This window comes from Anser brachyrhynchus (genome assembly GCF_964034855.1).
Source record: "Anser brachyrhynchus genome assembly, chromosome: 7".
NCBI lineage: Eukaryota > Metazoa > Chordata > Aves > Anseriformes > Anatidae > Anser > Anser brachyrhynchus.
In genome coordinates, this window is record NC_137701.1 from 8,176,371 (window position 1) to 8,197,388 (window position 21,018).

The following is a 21,018-nucleotide window of genomic DNA, read 5'->3' on the forward strand; positions in this document are numbered from 1 at the left end:
TACTAATCTTTTGTTTATTACAATTTGCTCTGATCCTACAGATGATGATAGGAGCATCATGACTGAACAGTTAGAGACTGTTCCTAAAGAGGAGAAGGCAGACAGAGAATTGCGAAGACCGTCTCTTGATAAGCATAAAAAAGAAAAACCTTTTAAAACTGGGCGAGGCAGGATTTCTACTCCTGAAAGGAAACTAGCTAAAAAGGAACCTAGCACACTCTCCAGAGATGAAGTGAGAAGGAAAAAAGGTTCATTTAACACTCCCTATTACAATATATTTATGTATTTTTGTACTATTGTGCAGTACTGTCAGGTTACTCTGTTGTAGATGCACTTTAACAGTATTAAGTGCGGTGCTTTTTAATGAGACATTGTACAATTATATGAAAAGCCATGTGCAAGGCTCACTGCTCCACCAGTCCCGTTTTACTCTAGACACCCCCACAGATCACTGAGTAGCACACCTGAGGTTAATGCACAGGTGCTCACTCTCTCCTGACTTAGGATTTGTCTGCCCCAGTAGAAGCAATGCTTCGAGTTGCAGTTGTGGAGCAGTGGGCCTGCCACTTGATGTATTGTCGTATGAAACTTTGCTGGTTTTTTTTCCTGATTGTGTGTTTTTGTGTTTTCTTGTCCATAGCAGTGTATAAGAAAGCTGAACTTGCTAAAAAAACTGAAGTTCAGGCCCACTCTCCTTCCAGGAAAATCATTTTAAAACCTGCTATCAAATATACTAGACCAACTCATCTCTCCTGTGTTAAACGGAAGCAGACAGGTGACTGCATTCTGTTCAGTTTATGCAATGTGGCTGGCAAACATAGACATATATTTTTTTTTTTTTAAATCTCATGGCTATGGCAGCTTCTCTATTTTTTATTTTTTATTTTTTCCTCCAAGAATATCTTCACAAATAGTATTGCTTTTTTAGTGTTTTGTATCATTTTTCTTTTCTTTTTCTTTCCCGGTATTTGTTTGTTTATTTAATGGAGGCCATGATCATGTATGCTTGTCATTGCTTGGACCTCCAAGTGCTGTGGTTGTAACTTGGCATTGTGCTTACAGTGTGTTGTTGTAGGAATCTCTGCTCATCATTTTGTTCTTTTTTTTAATTATTTTTATTATGCCTTTTTTTCTGGTGGGAAAATGTTGACAGCATAGTATGCATTTCCATTATTTTGCTTTTTACTCTCATGCATAATAAGAAGTGTTTCAGACTTATATTTTGTTGATTGATGTTATTCACATTCACACGTCACAATCTGTTACTGATGTTTATGATGTACAGTCAAAATCCACAGGGGGAATCCAGCCACATGCAGCATGGAGCTGAGAGAAGAAATCTGGGCTCACACTACGAATGGATTCCAAATAAAAAATAATAATAATATTTAGTAGAGGAAGGTGAAAGGAATTAAAATTTAAAAGAGATTAAAATAGTTCCTGCTATCTTTTTTACTGTTTGCTGGAGCACAGCTTCATCAGCTCAGAAGTTATGACGTCCACTATTCTATCAAAAGGGGGGTTGATGAACAGTGGGAATGGGGAGTTGATTCTTCATGTCACAAAATAGTGTTGGTTTTGCAGCTTTTTAACTCCGACTGCACTTCTACAGCTATGTGGTCGGTGTTGTCTTGCCCTCTGATTCTCTTACCTCCTCAGAACTCTCCTGGCCCAGCAGCATCTCAGAGACCTGAGTCATACTGATAGACTTGCATAAGGAAATCTGTTCAGTGCCTGAAATGTGTGCTGCCTGGCAACAGTCAGAGCTTTCTTTCCTCTCATTCTTGATATGTAGTGATGCAGATGTATTAGTTGAAGTGAAAAATGTAATACAAGAACAAAATCCCAGTGCATTTTAAATACTGAGACAGAGAGCAACCGAAAAGAGGGACTCTATCTTAAAATTTGCAGCAATGTTGGTTTGGGCTCTAAAGCAAAATAGCTTGAACCATTCCACAAAGTGAATAAAAATATATCTAAAAATGTTTCACCATACTCAGTGTTGCTGGAAAACTCAGTTCTCCCTTATTTTCTTCTATGTTCCACCCCACCCACCCCACCCCACCCCCCTTTTTTTAACTTACTGAGGGGACTTGAAGAGACACCAAGCGCAACTATATCGCATAGCGCTGCACACAGAGAGAGTAGGCAGCCATATGTTATCCTACGTATCCCTGAGCCTGAACCAGTCATCCAGTTCTTTTCAGGATCTGGAACTTACAGGGACGTTATAGTGAAGGACTTGTTAGTGTTAGGTCAGAGGTTGGACTAGGTGATCTTGGAGGTCTCTTCCAACCTAGATGATTCTGTGATTCTGTTATTTTCTTCCTGTTTTCCTTTTATGTAATACAATTTATACAGCACCATTTCTTGTACTGACAGCCAGCTGTCAGTATGTCCTATGTGGAATGGTCCTGTTAACTGTCATGATGCCTAAGCCCCACCAAAAGTACCTCCATGGTGTAGTCTACAACTTTGAGTATATTCGAGGTGTTTAAAACCTCTGTGTTGCATTTTCTGCATCTTTAAAATGAAGTATGTCCAGTCATAAGATGGAATAGTCTACAACAAGAAGTTAGTATTTGCTCATATTTTCTACGTAGTTGTTCAGGAAATGAAATCATTCATCTATTCCCCTCAATAGCAGGGGAAAAAAAACTTCCCATGTCACTGTGAGGTAAGCATTGGCAAATACTGCTAATGTATGCTGCCGTATCCTCAAGGGAGGGACCGCTGTTTGAGATTCATCCTTGCCATTTGGAAAAGAAACTGCAAGGCCAACTCCAAGGAAGGAGTAGTGAAATCTTTGCCTTGCCTGATGTAGTTACGGGAGCAAAACCTCAGTCCAACTCTTGCTTTGTGGCTGTGAGATGCTGCTGCTGTTGTGCCATGAGAGGAGTGGTTACAGGGGCAAGGCCAGGCCAATTGCCCGGTTATGAGCAGGAGTCAGTATGCAATATGCTTCTGTTCTGTGTCTGCAGTTCTGGGGTCACCCACTGAGGTAAGACATGTTTGTTGTGTACCTAAACTGGTAGCAGAGCACAGAGAGATCTTTTGTTCAGATGGAGAAGTTGTGGTGCTTTCAGGTAAGTCAGCATGAGCAGCACAGCTATGCTTTCCACTTCATAGTGGTGGCTGATTTGGAAGGAAGGAAGAAATATATTATTTGTGATTATTTAGAAGAGATGCGAAACACACCAAAACCAGCAGTAACAGATGGGGTAAAATGTGATACAGGAGGGCTTTGTTACACTTAAGCCTGGTACAAATTCAGAAGTGTCGTATGCAGCCATATACATTAATTTCCTCCTGAAAGGTTTTCTCTCCTACTCCTTCAATTTAGAAAAGCAGCAAGGAAATTGTATTAAGAGGGCAGAACTACTGAGTGGGAAGTGTGGCAGAAAACCAGAGATTCCCCTCACCATTCCTGGGATACGAGGAGAGGAGAAAATCAATTGGTTGTGTCCCATACATTGTGTTAGGGCTGGTTTTGCAGTTAGAAGACATCCTAGAGATAGTCATCCATGTCCACTATCCTGCTTCTTTATTTACTAAGGGCTGTTTTGGCACAGATGCCAAAGGATTTCACATCTAGATAGATTTTGTGTAGCAAATCACTTCCTGAACAGTGGTGTTGGAGTGGACCTAATATAGCCTGTTTTCTGAAAAGCTCCCTTGTTCCACAATTTTGTAAGGAGAGAATCTAAGTCAGAAAGAAAAATCTCATCTCAAATCATGTTGTATCAGATAAACGAAATGGTGCATTATTATACTTGATTCCCCAGGTATAACGTGAATGCTAAAGTCTGAGGGCTTGGTTGAGCCATGACACACTGACCTTATTGACACAATTGCAGTGGTAATTCAGTAGTCAATCGCTCTCTTTCCATTACGAATTTTGGCTAATATTTTAAAAAGCGGTGACTTCAGGGTCCTTTATTTTAAAATTTTCATTTGTGGATTGCTTAAAGGAACCTGATTTTTAGAGGACAGTTGTTCAGAACTTTATGAAAATCAGGGTGATAAGGTGTCTTAGGTTGAACCTTCAGAACTAGAGTCTCTTACACCTGTCAGCTGTTCTTTGAACTTTTTACTGTGGTTCCTAGATTTCCAGGGACATAAGTACAAAACTTGGATTTGTTTGAAATACATAGAATGCCACTTTACCTCAAGTAAAATGAATACAGGACATTTTTAAGGTAAGCACATTTCTATGTACAGTTCGCTGAGACTGCTTTACAAGGTAATTGTTTTGCATGGTAGTTCAAGGTGTATGAGTGTTCTAACAAGTGTACCAAGTGGAAATGCTTATTACTATTATTTTTAACCATCAAGTCTTTCTTTGGGTCTCTCAGCAGCAGGTGGTGAAACAAACCAGGCTCCTGGTGTATTTAAACAAGCAAAGGAAAAACTCTCAGTGAGTAAAATCATCTTATTGCCCATCTTTATAATCTCCTTTTGTCCTTATTTCAGATCTTCCTGTGTTAATTCAGTACTTCATTGTGTGTTCCATTTAGAATTTGTTTGACATATTCATTATTCATTTAAAAAGGTAATTAAACCCACCTTTCCTGAATAATAACTTCTACTAGCTCTGACTTACAGCCCAGGTAGATGATGATGACAGCTTGCAGATCTATAGGGGGCACACAGACTCCAAGCTGCAGGAGTTGGATGTTGTTCAGCATTTTGAACAAGGTCATCCTCTGGGATAAGCTGCGTCCTTTCCACAGCACCCAGCTCGTGCTGCCACCTTGCTCTATTGCCACCTAGGCAGAAATCCTCCCCAGGACTCACAGGGTATATTTTGATGCACCATTACATACGCATGCATTCTGCAGAGGCCCTGCCTGTGTGGAAATTATTGGCCAGTAGCATTTTACACGTGAATAAGTGCTTTCGGATTGACTAGTTCCTGGACCACTGATTTCTATCTGTTTTACCCTGACAATCCTGTGCCCTGCCTTCAGCTGCTCTGCAGCCTGTTCTGCTCCCTGCTTCTGCCTCTCCTCTGCTGAGTTTTCTTCAGGAAATATTGCAAATACTAAAGAAATACAGCAGTACTACAGCAAAGTGTCTCTCTGCCCTGCTCCTGTGCTGACCCTATGCTCTTTCTATCCTACCATTCCAAAATCCCCAGCAAATCGTCCTTCTTTCACTACCCCCTATGCAATTCTTTCTTTCATGACACTGACACAAACTAACTTACATCTGCAGTGTGACAATACTTTGTCATTGCTAGCCATCGTTAACAGTGTGGCTGTTCCTTAGGATTCCCCCGTATTTCCTAATATATTCCATGGCTGATTTGTTTCGTCTGTCTAACCAGATTGTCATTTATTTGGGGAACAAAAAACTATGTCTTATAAAGTGCTACACATTATTTATGAATCGTAAGAAATTGTTCATGATGAAAGCAGCATAACTGATTTGAGGCTGTGAAGCAGCGCTGAAATTTAGACCTGAATTCAGCCATGGATTCTGGGATTTCATGTGATTTGAGATGTCTGGCCCATTTCAGCTCATAACTGGGAAACTGTTAGAACTTCTTTCCTAGTACAATAAGAAATATCTGGGTAGGCTTTGCTCCTTAGTCAAAAGTATGGTTTGTGACTCTCTTTTCTCGGGGGCTGATCAACACCTGAGTGAAGTCGATACTAGCTCATTTTCAGAGTCTTCTGTGATCATGGAGTGCTCTAAGGACAAGCACTGCAAAGTCATTCTCTGAAATGATCTGTTTTCTATGCACCTTTCTTATTCCCGTCCTTTACCTTATGGCAAAGATTAGAAGTCTAGTCCCTCCTTACTTTCTCTCCCTGTTGCTTCCCTTCTGTGATTGCCATGTTCACTTATCTCTTGGATGTTTTCTCTTTTGTGCCTTGTCTTCACCTCTGCTTTTGTAAAGTCCTCTTCCTTTTTGTTGTTGTGTTCCTTCCTGATTTTCAGCTTTTATGTCCTTCAAGTGCAGCATTTTCCTCTCCGCTGGTAATGTTAGATCATCCAACCCAGTCAGTTTGTTATCCGTCTTCAAACTACATTTTTCATAGTGCTTTGCAGAACAACTTCAGGAAAGGCTAAGCAGTTCCATCTGCTGGAAGGAGCTGTGTACCTGTAGTAGTGAGATGCTGAGAACATTGGCCATGCCTTAGCAGTGCCTCTGAAATAAACTGAGATTTCTGCATCCCAGCTTCAGCAGTCCCCGAATCACTGGGTCTTGGCAAGGGTTACATAGATGTTTGTCCTGTGGACAGCTGGCATGTCCAACAGTATGAATTACAGCAGAGGTTAAATGTAATCTATTGCTAACATAATGGGAATAGTGTTCTGGGTAAAGCACAGGCAGGGATTGAAGCATTCAGTTTCTTTGCTTGCTCTAGCAGTCTTGAGCATGTCACTGAAAGCTGTTTGGGCCAGACTCTGCTGCTATTACTGATGCTAAAAAGTGCCTTGCTTGCTAAGTAACAGAGGGGATGCAGATTGTATTAATGGCAGAGCAATGTGTTAGCTCAGGGTCATGCCTTTTCCCCAGGCTTTCCATTGAAAGATCTCGGTCTCGTCCATCTTTAGCATCCCCATTAGATGCACATATTCATGGAGGACATTGTGCACTGTGAGTGAAAACGATGGGATCTCCTAGATTGCACTGTGCCTAGAATCTAAATCTGCAAGGATTTTCCAGCCTCACTGAGGTCTTGTTGCATGACCCTCAAGTTGGAAAAGCTGAAATTGGCTGAATGAACATTTGGGCCTCAGACTGTGCGTGCTTAGTTATATCCCAAGTTCAGAAACCCCGGTGAAAAGTGCTGGCATAACATCTGCTTTTTGGAGCCACACGAGATAGATGCCATGCTTCCACATAGTTTCAGCTTTAGTGTTCTTAGAAATATAGCCCAAATTTTCTCAAGTGGATGGTACCTGTAAATTCAATTATGACAAATCATTCAAAACCTGGAGAAGCCTTTGTTGTGACAGAAACACACACTGTTCAGTTTCTGTTTAAAATAATTATTTTCATTATTAAAAGATAAATATGTTGCAGAGTTCATTCTAGAAATACTTTCTTGCTAGTGAAGCACTCCGATCCTTTGAATGGATTTCTTGTCATGGCCAGTAGGGCTACTGGATAAGGCTAGTGATATCTGTAGACGTCACAGCTGTACTGTAGGACTGGAGTTGTTAGGCAGCTCTGTAACTCTTAATCATGCTCATTAGTACATACACACTGTGGATGACCCCAGCCTCAGTTTTCTTCAGGCTGGCTATGTAGCCTAAGCCAGATGCCAGTCCGTAGGGGGCTGAACAACTGTGAGTTATGTTTCATCCCATTCTTTTCTCATTTTCTAAAAAAGACAGCTTGAGGAGTAACTCGTGCATCTTTTCCAAACGTTGAGGACATCTAGATGGCTGGCTGAGACCAAATGCCAAATTTTTCATGGCTAAAGTTCCCTACTAAATCCCATACTTACAATAAGATTGCTCCTATTAGTAACTTCATGCTTGTATGAATACAGAGAGAATCAGGACTACATCGCCAAGACAACAGCCTTGCAATTGTTCTTTGTCATATCAGTTATCCTTGTAGGAGAAAGAACAGTGTTGCTTAATCAAGTAGCCCTCTTTTCTTTCGTGGAAATTTCTTTGTGCAGAACAGCTAGGTCTCCTAAGCATCAACAAAGAATTTGCAGTCTGCCTTGTTGATGTCTGGTTGTTCCTTCAGTGGGATATTACCATTATTCAGAATCACAGCAGTACCTGACCAAAATGACACATGATGTCAGCCTTTCAAGAGTATAAAGCTTTCGTTATCCCAGGACCCCACATTGTCAAGACAGGTTTACAAATTCCTGTTGTGACACCAAATGCACAAAATAGAGTGTTTGTGGTGCACTGGGGATTTTTGTGTGCATGCAGTGGCATAAGAAGCACTGCTATCATGTCCTTCTGCCATCTTGGGAATGCTGCTGTAACCTTGTTCTAAGACTCCTCCTGTTTTATTCCTGAGTGTAGCCGGGAGGGATATATTACAAATGCACAACTTAGTTTTAAAAGACCAGGATGTGTTGGTGCTCCTGTAGTTTTGCACTTGCTTCTGATGCAGCCAGCCAGCAGTTGTACCAGCTAAGTGCCGTGCCTGGCACCAGTTCTGTCCTATTAACACATGGCAAAAATAGCATTTACACAAAAAGGCACTCTCTAGAATCAGTAAATCTGTCCAGCCACAGATGGTTTCAGTCAAACAACACAGAACTAAAACTTTGCATGTCAGAACTGCATAGACACCATTACCAGACACAGGAAAAGTATTAATTCATAGCTTCGCATTTTTTTTGGTCCATGTTGCATGTGTTTTCCTTTTGTCCAGCTTCATGTTGTGTTTTCTTTTGTTTTCTCGTGACTAGACTGCCTCTTTGTCAAAGATTCCTGCCTCAAAGTCTAAAGCAAAGTCATTGCTTCCTCCAAGACCCAGCTCAGCTTGCTCATTAACTACTAAAAGGGCCACTTTTCTCGATACAGACAGTTATTATGTACGGCCCTCCTCAGCAGGCCCAAGAGACTGCCTGCCCTACTCAAAATCAGATGCTAAGGTAAGGTAGCAGAGTTGGTAGAGAGAGTTAGCTCGGAGATGTGTAGGTAAATTCCCTGGATCACATTCACTCCCCGCTACATCTGGGTAATTATCTGTGAAGTTTACCTGGGATTAATTTCCAGTGGCAGGAAAATTTATTACTAGGCTACGTGATTTGTGCCACAAATAGGTAGAAATGAAGCAAAGTCTCCAAAGGAAACATAAGTGAAATTTATTATAACTAGCAAGAGATGTCTTCTTTCTATTGATGATATGGATGGTGCTTCATTGACTGCTGAGAAGTTGCACCCATTTTGCACATGGGTAAGTAGCAAAACCAGCAGTACTAATTCGTTTTCCAGAAGAAAATTTTAAAAAGCAATTTTCAACCAGTTAATACTCTGAAAACGAATTAAATCCCCAGTGTAAGAGTGCACAGTTCTTATCACCAGCAACAAGGGCAGAAGCCAAAGGCTTTAGGACCCAAATTTGGTCTGTGCCTAGGACTAAGTTCAGGAAGTTGCAGTATAAATTTAAAGAGATGGTTGGCAGTTCATCCGAGCTTCCCCGTGTTTACTGTTCACTTGTCTTGCAAATCTACTTGATGCTGAGCTGATGACTGTTATGTCATTTGAAAGCTGTTTTCACTGTGCTTGTTGTGTCTCGTACTGGTTGGGGCCATCGTTATACTTCTTCATCATCAAATCACACATCACCAAACAATATAGTGTGGTGTCCCAGTATTGTGGGTACTTTGCAGGTGAATTCACATAAGAATTTCACACCTGAGCACCAGAGGAGTTCTTTTACTTTCTGTTTGTACTAAAAAAAAGCCCTTACTAAGGAACCAGATGCTGAACCCATCCATATTTCAGAATAATCAGAAGTTGATTGCTTTTGTTTTGATGGAGATGATATCTATGATGGCTTCACAGGGATTTAGATCATAATCCAGTAGTCCACTAGCATCCTCTGCAGTCACTGGGAGATACAGCTTTGCCTTCAGTGGGAGTAAAACCAGTCATTGATACATGCTCAGTCAAACCTGTAGAAAAAGAAAGGCTTTGCCTGCTACAAAGGGAGGGTTTATTTTGAGGAAGAAGTAGATTGTTCAAGATAGGGTGAGACTGGCAAAATACCACATTTGGGAAATTCGCAGGGAAATATCTCTCCAAAAACGGAGTTCTGTCCGTACTGGGTACCAGAGCCAGACTTTTCCTAGTGAGCATTTTCATGCAGTAAAGAAGCACCAAGGAGCTGATCAGAGCATGGGAAGTGGCTAGATCCCACAGCTTCCTCCATGAATAGTAAACTGGGCCCAAAGAATGAGGCTTTGCCCTTTGTATGTAGGTTGAGAGAAATCACGGGCTAAAGTGGGACATTTTGAAAACTAAACCTGTTTTTATTTTGTTACTATTAGGATGGAGTAAGCAAGAGTCCTGAAAAACGTTCCTCTTTACCAAGACCTTCCTCTATCCTTCCTCCTCGAAGAGCTGTATCAGGAGACCGAGACAGAGAGGAGAACTCTCTCTCCCTCACAACATCCCTTTCCTCTTCAGTACGACGGACCACACGTATGTTTTTTGCATGTTAACTCTCTCCTACTGCTGTGGGTGTCTTCCATGACAAAAATGAGACAAATGTGAAGTAGGCAATACAAAATATTCTGGTGTATCTTAGAAAAGTGAACATAACAGTTAATGTTATGAATTTGTTGTTTCACAGTAAAAATCTCCCTGTGCCTCTAGTCCTAGAGTAAAAACCCTCTCAGGTGATAAATGCGAAGATGTTAGCCAGTGGAGTGACTCACTGGAGGAAGTGAGGATAGTAAACCAGAAGTGAGGATAGTAAACCAGCCAGGTCCTTTTATCAGGACTAGTTATATTAACTCAGAAGCGAAAAGGAATTACAGGACAATGAGAATTTTAATAAATACTCCCATAACTTTTTGCTAGTTTGATTTCAGCCTAGGCCTCAGAAAGTGGATGTGACTCCCTACTTTCCAGTGGGAATTCCTGTAGCTTTAGAAAACAATTTCAGACCTTTTTAAGAGAACCTAAGGGAAGCAGATGATTACATTTTACCAAAAAAGAAATCCTTTGAAATTCTTGGGTGATGCTCCAAGGGTAAAATAGAGTGACTGCCAGCTGGCACAGCAGCCCATTCTCTAGACTGAGAGGCCATGAAGTATTTGCCAATGTGGTGAAGGACTGAGGAATGAAAATTAAATATACCAAAACTACAGAGAATTGGAAAAAAAGATTCCCTTTCTATCTCAGTTGATGTAGTGAAAAAGTTCTGGTTTAAGGGTGGTTGGGAAAGGAAGAAACTGTTCAGGGAAAACTGAAGGTGAGATTGGAGTATGTTCATTCTATCTGGTGAGTCATGTAAAGAATTTGCATTTTTTGTTGTTTTTGTTAACTGGCATGAAATAAACAGAATGATTAACAAATCACTTAACTGGGATTTTGATTAGTCACACTGCTCTAGAAAGTCCCATTGCATTTATAATTCCCAAACCTTTTAAAGGTGAAAACACATAACACCTGTTCAGCGCTGGGGTTCACAGGCTTTGAGCATTGGTTTGGTCTTTCTCTCCCTGAGTATTCTTAGCAAAGCTTCCTTTAAGCAGCTTATGGCGAGATCTCAGCTTCTGTTTATTTGCCTTTGAGAGTTACCAACAGAGCTGGCTGCAGAAAGCACAGTGCCGCTATTAAACTGGTTTTTGTCCTCAGTGAAAAGGACTGGTAATGCTATTAACAGGGAATGGAGCTGCTACAAAATGTTCCACTATTTATATATTTTTAACTTGCTTGTCAATGTAACTAGAATATGACTTTTAATCAAGGTTGGCTTCTGTAGCTGCTTTGTTTCACTGCACTACTTGAAAATAGCAATTGAACATGAGGGACATCTGCCCATCCACACAACAGACTTGTTCACCATCAGCTGAATGCTTGCCCGGGGCTCAGCTGCAGAGAGCAGCTGCCCAGTGGTGGTATGTGACCAGAAGTAGCCTAGAGTTTCGGGATTACCATCAAAATTTTCACCACTCTGGTTTAACCCCCAAATCCGCTGAACTGGGTGACACAGTTCTTACTGGTGAGTCAGGCTGTCAGGCCAAGTCCCGAAGGCTGGATTCAGATGGCGCTTCTAGTGCTTTCCTAAGAGGGAAATCAGTGCGGTGATACTGTGCCTTGCATGAGCTTTTCAGGAAGAGTAAGCGTTGTGGGAAGCACATCCGTGTGGCAGCGTGGAGAGCTCAGCCACCATGTGGGCACTTTACTAGCTGAGCCACATGTGACAAGGTACCTCCTAGCAGGGCTGATAAGCAAAGGAGTCCCACAGGCAGACCTCCAGCCTGCTACTCAGCACTAGCACAGACATCTTAGAGCTGGGTCTTGCGTGGCAGACAGGGTTGAAGTCTTGGGAGGTACTTAAAGAAGCAAAGTTGTATTTCTGTGAGTCTAATGCTGTTTTTCTTGCATGTAGGATCAGAACCAATTCGTAGCAGAACAGGAAAAAGCGGAACTTCTACCCCCACTACTCCTGGCTCCACTGCCATCACTCCAGGGACACCACCGAGCTATTCCTCCCGTACGCCGGGCACTCCAGGGACACCCAGCTACTCCAGAACCCCACACACTCCTGGGACCCCCAAATCTGCCATACTGGTACCAACTGAGAAAAAAGTTGCCATAATTCGCACTCCTCCTAAATCTCCAGCCACTCCAAAGCAGCTGCGAGTTATTAATCAGCCTCTACCTGACCTCAAGAATGTCAGGTCCAAAATTGGATCAACAGATAACATCAAATACCAGCCTAAGGGAGGTCAGGTAAGGATTTTAGTCTTTCTATTTATCCATATGTTATTTAGCCTCACATGTGCACCTTCAGGATGGGTATGGGATGGGAGCCATTTCGAGTTTCCTTGCAAATGCTGTTTCTGTTGTCACTGCCATATACACTGGTTGTTTAAGTGACGTTAACTTGCAGGGGTCAGGACTGTCTTCAGAAAAATTATCTTGCCACCTGAAAACTAACAGTGCCTCACTGAGATCGGGGGAGAAGTTTCAAACAAGAGATTGTACTCCATGTCATAAATATGTTTTAGCCTGAGTATGAGCAGTTGTTGCTTCTTTACTCTTCATCGATACCAGAAAATTAAGGAGGTTTGCTTTAATTCGTGCAAGTTCAGCTTCGACCTAGATAGACGTTAGCAGGATTGCACAGCACCATGACCTTTTCCTGTGTCGTTTTACATGCCATGTGCATTGTGTTGGGCAGTGTTAATGAGACTTGCAGCCTCCAACATGGTAAATCCACCCCAAGTTAAAGATGATGGGAGGGGACAGGTATTAGACTTAGCTGTTTTTATTGCTTCAGAGTGTGAATGAGCAGGCACAGGACTTAAATTGTATAAACTGGAGAAGGCATATAAAATAAGAAAAGGAGAATGTGTAAGAAAGCAGATGGCAATTTTCTGTTCTCACTTTCTGAAAGCAGAAGAATTCACGGGCGTGTTGATGCAATTAAAAGCTGAAAAAGGGATGAAGTTTTTCATACCTTGCACAGTTACACCCTGAAGCACATAATCGTGAATATTGCTGTCAGCTAAAGACTGAACATGTATGTAGGGTAAGAAAATCCTGTTACTACAGACAGAACTTACTAGACATTGAAAAGGACAGTAAACATACAGGCTTACAAGGTAAGCAGGATCTTTTGAAGACTGAGGAAAGAACAGATAGGGAATACCATAGATCTTCCTTTCATGTTGATTGTGGGCACAACCTGACCATGAAAACACTGTGTCCCCAGCTCCCTTTTATTTTCCTTGGACTGCTGAGTTACAGCACTGGCAATGGGAGTGGATTCTGGGCAGGTTCACTTCTCAACCACCTCCAGGGACAGGACATCAGGGTGATTAACGTGCTTCCCCATTCATCTGTCTTTAAAGCTCATCATCCTGGGAAGCTGGGTTACACAGTGTTTCCAGATCAGATACTTCTATAAATATCTGAGTTTTGGAATACACAGTGAAACATACAGAACAGTAATGTTTGCCTAATGCTGCCTCAAAAAAAAACAAGCAAATGAAAAAAAAATTTTTTTGATGTTGCTAAGCTATGCCTATGGCAGGTCTTCCAGAGAAAAAAGCAGGCTCGTGTTAAACAGTAAGGTATCTCTTAAGCATTGATCCTGTTTTCACGGTAAATTAACACATTCAGTGCTTTCCAGGATTTGGACAGTAGCCGGTTACTCAGATAAAGTCGAGAAGATAATGCCTCAGCAAAGGTTCTTCTGCCTTTATTTTGACAAGTGTTGGTGTAACTATTTTGTATGAGGCCAGCTCTCACTTGATGTGTTGCATAGCAGATGGTCAGGGGGCACAGGGGCTTGGAAGGCAAGTTCAGACAGCGCTTCTGGATTGGCATTGCTTGTAACAAGCCCAGCTGCTGGACATGGAGCTCAAAACCAGCACCATGTTAGCCTAACCTCCTCCTTCCTGTTGCTCTCTGTGGATCGTGAGCGCTAGAGGACCACAGTGAATTGTATTCCTGTGTAAACACCATGCCCAGACAGCTTAGCAGTTCTACAGTTGCCCACAGTCTACGCAGCATAGTGAAGAATGGCACAGCAGTTGGCATTTCACTCTTCTGGGAATCACAGGGGAAATCTGCTGAGTGGACATAATGTCACTGAAGCTAAAGCATTTTTTAATTCCCACTGCTGTGTGGCCACTGAGCTGTGGGTTGGGCAAAGGAAGACTCATTGAGTTTTTGCTTTGTGTTTCCTTTATGCCATGGTTGCTCAGTCTAGACAAAAGGTTTTAGGATTAATTCTTTTCTAATTTATGCGGTTGAATTTTATATGGTCTGTCAGAGGAACACATGAAAGCTAATTTCATTTCCTTGTGTCTGCTCGCTTCCTTAACGCCTGGTGGCAAATACTGCACTGGCTAAAATGAGCTGTTATCTGCTCTCTGCTTTTAGTGATGATACACGAAACAAACAGAAGGCTGCTCAAGTTTTATAACCTGAACTGGAAGTGCTGATAGCAGTAACCAAAGGAAAAACTAGCAGACAAAAAGCCAGCATATATCTGGGCAAGTTAAGTACATAAACATGACATGCAAATCACTAAAGGAATACAGATATGCAGCCCAAAACTGTCATTTGGAGACAGACTATCCTTTTACCAGAGGCATATCTTAACCTAGCACAAGGTCTTTTCTTAGCTTACAGCTGTCCTAGAGAATGCAGCCGCACTGTGAAACTGCCAGAGGCTGAGGTGCAGAACTGAAACAGCAGGGGAGGTTTGAATGCTAAATAAAAGAAGTGCAGTGCTTCAGCCTTGAATTTCATCAAAAGCTCATCAGCCAGCAGACTTATTTTAATTCAGCTTTAACTTGCCAGCGACAGAAACAAAGAAAAGGAGAGAAATTACTCCACCTGACAGGCAAAAAAAAAAAAAAAACACGTCTAGGGGAAGAAGCAAGCCAACATTGCGGTGCATTAAGCTCCTGTGAGGAATAGATCGCTTGAGATGTGTTTAATTGCTGTTCTGCAGTCTGGAGAAATGAGGGCTTCTCTGCGCTGTGATGCAGCCAGTAGGTGGTTGTCTGGTTTTCTCTTTATAGTAAAGTATGGTGAAATGTATCATTCTTGGCAAGGCTCAGAGGCGACTTGCTCATGGGTATGTCTGCTGGGCTTCAGATGGATTTTAGCACTGCATCAGCTGTGGAGGAAATGCTGTGCTTTCAAAAGTAACCCATTTGCATCTGTTATTTCTCAGACAGCCCAAGGGAAGCATGGGGGGAGCTGGGGGAAGGGTTGGAAATCTGTTGCACATGCCAAGACTTAGGTTTTGCTTTTCTGTTTGATTTTTTGTCATCTTGAAATTCTGCCTATGGATGTGGTTTGTGCCATGTCAGTGTACAAAAGTCTATCAATTGAATCTTTTCATTACTGACCAGGTAGGGTATTTATAAAGCATTGTAGGCCAGCAACCAAGGATAAAGCCAACTTAGATTTCTTTTAATTTAATCTTGAAATGTATATATAAAATCTCAGCCATGGGCAAGAATTTCAGCGGTTGTGAATCAGCACAGCCCCGTAAAAGTGCATGGGGCTGTACAGACTGGAACGCTGTACATAAGGTCTAAAATATCACTAACTATGGTAACAGCCAGGGGTCTTGTAAGGAGTAAGATGACAGGTATTAAAATGAAATACGCAAGCCATGTTGGAGAATGAATTGTTCCTTGAAGGTTTTTAGGAAGATTAAAGAGAGAACGTCACAATTTTCCCTAAACTGTAGAAAACAAGGTGCACTGAGTTATGGGTCAGAAAGTCTGAATAAATTGATGATACCACTCTTCAGCAGAACCTGTCTAGAAACCACAAAAATGCTGGCAAAAATCAACAGGCATCAGCATTAAATGATAAAAGAAACCGGCACATGGAAGGATAAGACATCTCAGAGCTGGGCAGAAGAGGAGACTTGAATAGATGTCATTGTCTTTGTACATTTTTTTTTTGCTCGAGTCCTTTCCTGTTAGCTTCAAGATCCATTTGGTTGGCAGGAGAGGTTACCCCACAATGCACAAACACACATTGCCCCATCATCACAATTTATGACCTGGTCTGCAGAGAACGGTGGGCTCCTGACGTCTTCCCTGCCTTAGCTGCAAAGCCAGAGCAGAGACAGACATGTTGGTGGTCCACCAACAGCTGGACCACCTCCTGGGAGAGCTGCAGGTCGGAAGGGTATTCAGCAAGTTCCCCTTGAGACATCATATTGTAAGTCCTCTTCCTTCTGCTTCATGTCTTTGTGCCAAGTTACAAACACGGATGATGGCCCAAAAATCAATCTGAAAATCCAGATTATGTGCTATCAGTGCATTGGCTGATGAAAAGCATCCTATAAGACAGTGGAGAATATAGGCACAGCAAAAATGGCAATCTGAACTGTTACTTAGTCCCCTTCTCTCTCACCTCCTTCTGGCACTTTTTCCTCTTATCTGTTGCAGTCTGCTACATAATCGAGTCAAAAACACTGTGGCTCAAGTTAAGAGAGTCTCTGTTCAGGACAGAAGTGATGAACATAAATGAGCCCTAAGGTTTAAGGAAATCCCAGGTATTGGTGCTTTCCAAAACCAGGGCCACAGGAGGCATCTGCAGGGAGATGTGGATCAGCTCCCTGCGCATTATAACCTGGCCATTGGTTAAGGAGTTAGCTAATGAGGGACTGGTAGGCAATTGTTTCCACACTGTTAGCTGCGTTCATTGAAATTAGTTTGTGAATTTACCAAATCAATAGTTCTTAACTGTAAGGTAATTTCATCTCTGTCAGTCTGTTTTTGTTTCCTTTATACATTCCACATTTTCCGGATTTAGAAGACATTTATAGGATTTGTTCTGGACTGAAAATTAGGGGAAATGTAGGAAATGATGAGTAGTTGTTTGTCAATTTGTATGTTTGCCTGTTTATGTTTAAAATTAGAAACTAATCCATCCCATGTTAATTGCAGATCTACAAATGCAAAGAGAAATTAGGAGTTTCAGGCACAATTTCAACACTCTCTCATAGCTCAAAAACATAATTTTTAAGTTTTTGAAATTTATAATTTTGGCTGATCGTTGCCTATTGTACAGAAATAACATCTTGCAGCTCCTGTGTTCAGATGACACTCATTTAATGGAAAGCTTGCCTGCGTACAGTCTGTACAGTTAAGCCTTGAATTATTCTGGAAAAAAACAAGAAAGATTCTTTTTCCTGACTCACATTTTAGGAAAAAAAATGTGGCAATCACTGCCAGGCCTTAGCAAGTTTCAGAAAGTTTATTTGAGGAAAGGTGTTTGGCTGGTAGAAATGAGCAGGGAACTGGGACTTTCAGTCCAGATCTGACGTTCACTCGATATATGGCTGGAAGAGAGTAACATCACTGCCATGCCTCAGCCATCTGTAAAATGTGCATCATGTGCATGGAAGACGGACTGGGAACCCCAGTCTATCTTTCCACCTACCACAGCAGCAGCTTAAGCAGCCAGTTCCAACTCTTAGCTGGCTAATTAATGTTAGAGACAAATCCTGGCCATGATGTGCCATACCGTGTTGGTCTCATTAATAGCAAGGGGAGAAGCTGTACCGTTTTCTGGAGTAGGTTGAACGTACCAGGACATACATTCCTCTGAAAGCCTGAGTCATCCCAGCAGCAAATTCAGCACGGGAGGCATTTTCAGCTCAGCTCTAGGGAGCCTAGATTTTGGCAAGAAAATGGAGAATGTTGTTCTTATTGGGAAAATGTTCAGGCAATACACAATCTGGACCAGAGCTGTTTAGTTATCTAATAGTGTTCTATCTTGCATGGGAAAATGAAAAAAAGTTTAACGCTGGATGGGAAGGGACAGGAAAGGAAAGGATAAAAAACTTAGTTTTTATCTTGGAAATTTGGATTTGAACAAGGAAAAGAAATGCTAAGGGTCTGCTTAGCTTTGAGAAAACCAAGCTTGCATAAAAAAATAAAACACAAGATGTTTTTCTGACTTGGACTGACCAGCCTAATTTTCTCCATTATGCTGGAGTAAAGAAAACCCAGGCACTGTGACTCAGAATTCATTTCTTAAAGCTGTGGAAATGATTTAAAAACCTTGATACTTTTGATACCTGAGGTTATCAGTACTCCTTCCATGAATAGCAACCGTTCCTTCTAAAATTTAAGGATCAAACATTGTAGTCTAGCAAAATCTGTTTTGATTTGTGGTTTTTTGTTTGTTTATGGCAGTACTAAAACAGAGATCTGTGGAATCATGGGTTTTAGCTGAATTAATTTTGCTCCTATGATTTTTTTTTACTTGCAGTACGTGAATATCTTTCGATTTCCTTTTCCATTCATTTCATCAGCTCCCCAGATTTAGTGAGAAGTATGATCACAGAGCAGTTGTTAAAATGTATCTGCCTTGGATCTTGCAGTTCCTTGAGCTCTCTGTTAGATTGAGATTTTGTCTCTTGACTGTAAACTCTTCAGCACAGGAAGTGGTCATTTTCCTTTGCATTTTCTAGCACAATTACACAAAACCTCTCAGTATTTCTACCACAATCATGCAATCAGAACAAAGTTTACCATGCTAGATGTTAGATTTAAAGGTAAAATATTAGTTTCTATTTCAGTGATTAATTCTTTAAGAGACAATCACATCTGTTTTTTTTCTCTGTGATAAATATGAAAACATCCTCTAACAGAAATCTATGTGCTTGGGGCAATTAATAACATATATGTCATATTAATCAGTGGGCATAATATAAATATTCAAATTTATTTAAAGTATGAGATTTTGGTAGTAAAGATGCCCTCAGAAAATATTTCTTTTGCTCTTATACATAACAATGCTGATGATGGCTTTTCTTCCCTTTACTTACACTGACATGCCTAGATCAATGTGGCCACCTTATTAATTAGATGAATCCCGTGATGTGCAAATGGGAGGAAAGAAGTTTGCAAGTTCTTCACAGTGAGAGATGTAAATCACCCATCATTATCCTGTGCAAGTACTAAAGACATGATTGATTGCAAGGCATTTCTTTTATTTTATTGACACTTCTCGTCGAAAGTATCTATTTTCAGTTTCTAATTGTTTTATAGTTCAGCTGTTCAGGCCAAAATACTACGTGGCCAGTGTCTGCCTCTAGCTATGTTTTTAAAGGTCAGAAATGAACCTATTTTGCTCACCCTTTGCTAAGAATCAGATGAGGATGGTACATCATTTTCTCCGTGCAGTGTCCAGTGCAGCCTTTTATTTTGAATTTCACTAGTGCTCAGGCTGGCAGCTTCACTGGTGTGTGCAACCAGCAACTTCTTGTGAATAAATTCAGTAACAGAGGCTGAATATTATCTCAAGCTCTGTGTGCAGAGGTGGAATGTCTGGGGCACACACTTTCTTTTCAGGGGCTTTGCTGGGTCAAAGAAATACCCTTCCCCTCCCTTTCCTCTACATGTAGCCTCTGCCAGGAGCATCAGAACTGTAGTATCATCTGTCCTTGGGAGCACAGGGATGTGGAAGCAATTAAAACTGCTTCTTGGTTCTAATCAGGTGTTAACCTTACCCTCACTTCCTATGCACAGCAAATTCATGTCTCATTCAATCCCTTTGTTAACCAGCAGAGCAAACACTGAAATAATGTCTAGTTTCTGGGGTGCAGCTGTGTCAAATGACTGTGATGCTGGGCTAAGTAGGAGGAACCTGCCTTCTTTGATAAGTTGTTAGGAGTCTGGGAGCTTTTTCCAAGATCACAGCCCCACAGCATGTTCAAATGACAAGTGGAACCAGGCTAGAGTAATTTTAAAGGCTTTAGGCTCAGTGTTTGTGGTAGAACTTCTCAAAGACCATAATTGCATGGCAGGGAGAATATAAATCATCAGCTTCTTGGAAAATGCATGCAGAGCCTGTAATTTAATCAGCCTCTCAATGTTTGTTCTTTGAGTATCTTCATTTTGGTGTGCACCAGTAAGCCACAGGAGAGATTTTTTTTTATGGATTATCTGCCCAGACACTGATAAGTTATGGGCTTCCCTTGTTCTTGGGAAAGTTGAACTGAATGATTAGAGGCAGCAATGAAACTTAATTCTTTGTCTTTCATAAGCTGTTTTCAAACATTGATTTCTTTAGCAGTGGGGCACAGCTGAACTAAATTCTCTCTTGCATTTCTCTGCCTTCCACTCAATGCTTCCACAAATTCCTGCTCCTGGTGAATGTAGAGATGCAGGACTGACAGAGGAGGCCTGCTCCAGGCCCCCAGCAGGAGGCTGTTGTACATGAAGACTTTGAAATCCAAATTCACTTTCTGTGAACAGCCACAGGGAGCCGTATATCTCACTAGGAGATTCATCAGTATTGCCAGCGAGTTGCTTCTTGTCCCATCAGTCAGCTTAACCCAAAAACATCCCTTTTGGTCTAGTTTAGACATTGCCCTCAGACCACAGACCCTTCCTGCTTAGATTGCTAGCCGGGCCACTATATGTAGGGAGTTGAAGTTTACCCTGGTGTGTGCAGGTCAACATAGGCCTCATCTCAGTGAACTCTGAGAAAGATATCTTCAACACTTGGTTTCTTAGCTGCCTATCCGTAAATGCCGTGCATCTCCCAGCACTTGGTCAGACAACTTTCAAACAGCACAGAAGGCACTGGAGCACAGTGGCTGACTTCTGCTGGGGACCTGGAAGCAGTGCAAGTCCGAGAGGCTGCATTGTGTGCCCATCGGCACAATCTGCCCCGAGCTTCACTTCTGGAGCACTGCTGAGGAGTCATCAGAGGCCAGAGTGAGGGCAAGGGCTGTCAGTCTGCCAGGGCTCCAGACAGAAGCCAGCTTTATCCGTGGACAACGTGGTTTTGTGGAATAAACCCAGCATTGTCTGTAAGGCTTAATTTTTCCACTGTGGTTTCACTTCA

The 21,018-nt window shown here is 41.6% G+C and overlaps 1 protein-coding gene across 37 annotated transcripts in view; it reads left to right on the forward strand.

The window, feature by feature from the left end:
- Positions 1–21,018, forward strand: part of MAP2 (microtubule associated protein 2) — a 197,919-nt gene that overhangs the window by 165,740 nt on the left and 11,161 nt on the right. For 10 of the 37 annotated variants that reach the window (XM_080598988.1, XM_080598958.1, XM_080598959.1 and 7 more), the window contains 6 exons: positions 42–248; positions 641–775; positions 4,356–4,417; positions 8,400–8,585; positions 9,987–10,140; positions 12,059–12,402. In XM_080598988.1, coding sequence (XP_080455114.1) covers positions 42–248; positions 641–775; positions 4,356–4,417; positions 8,400–8,585; positions 9,987–10,140; positions 12,059–12,402 — 1,088 coding nt within the window. The remainder of the gene's footprint in view (positions 1–41; positions 249–640; positions 776–4,355; positions 4,418–8,399; positions 8,586–9,986; positions 10,141–12,058; positions 12,403–21,018) is intronic. The other 27 variants (XM_080598991.1, XM_080598962.1, XM_080598992.1 and 24 more) reach the window with 7 other exon arrangements.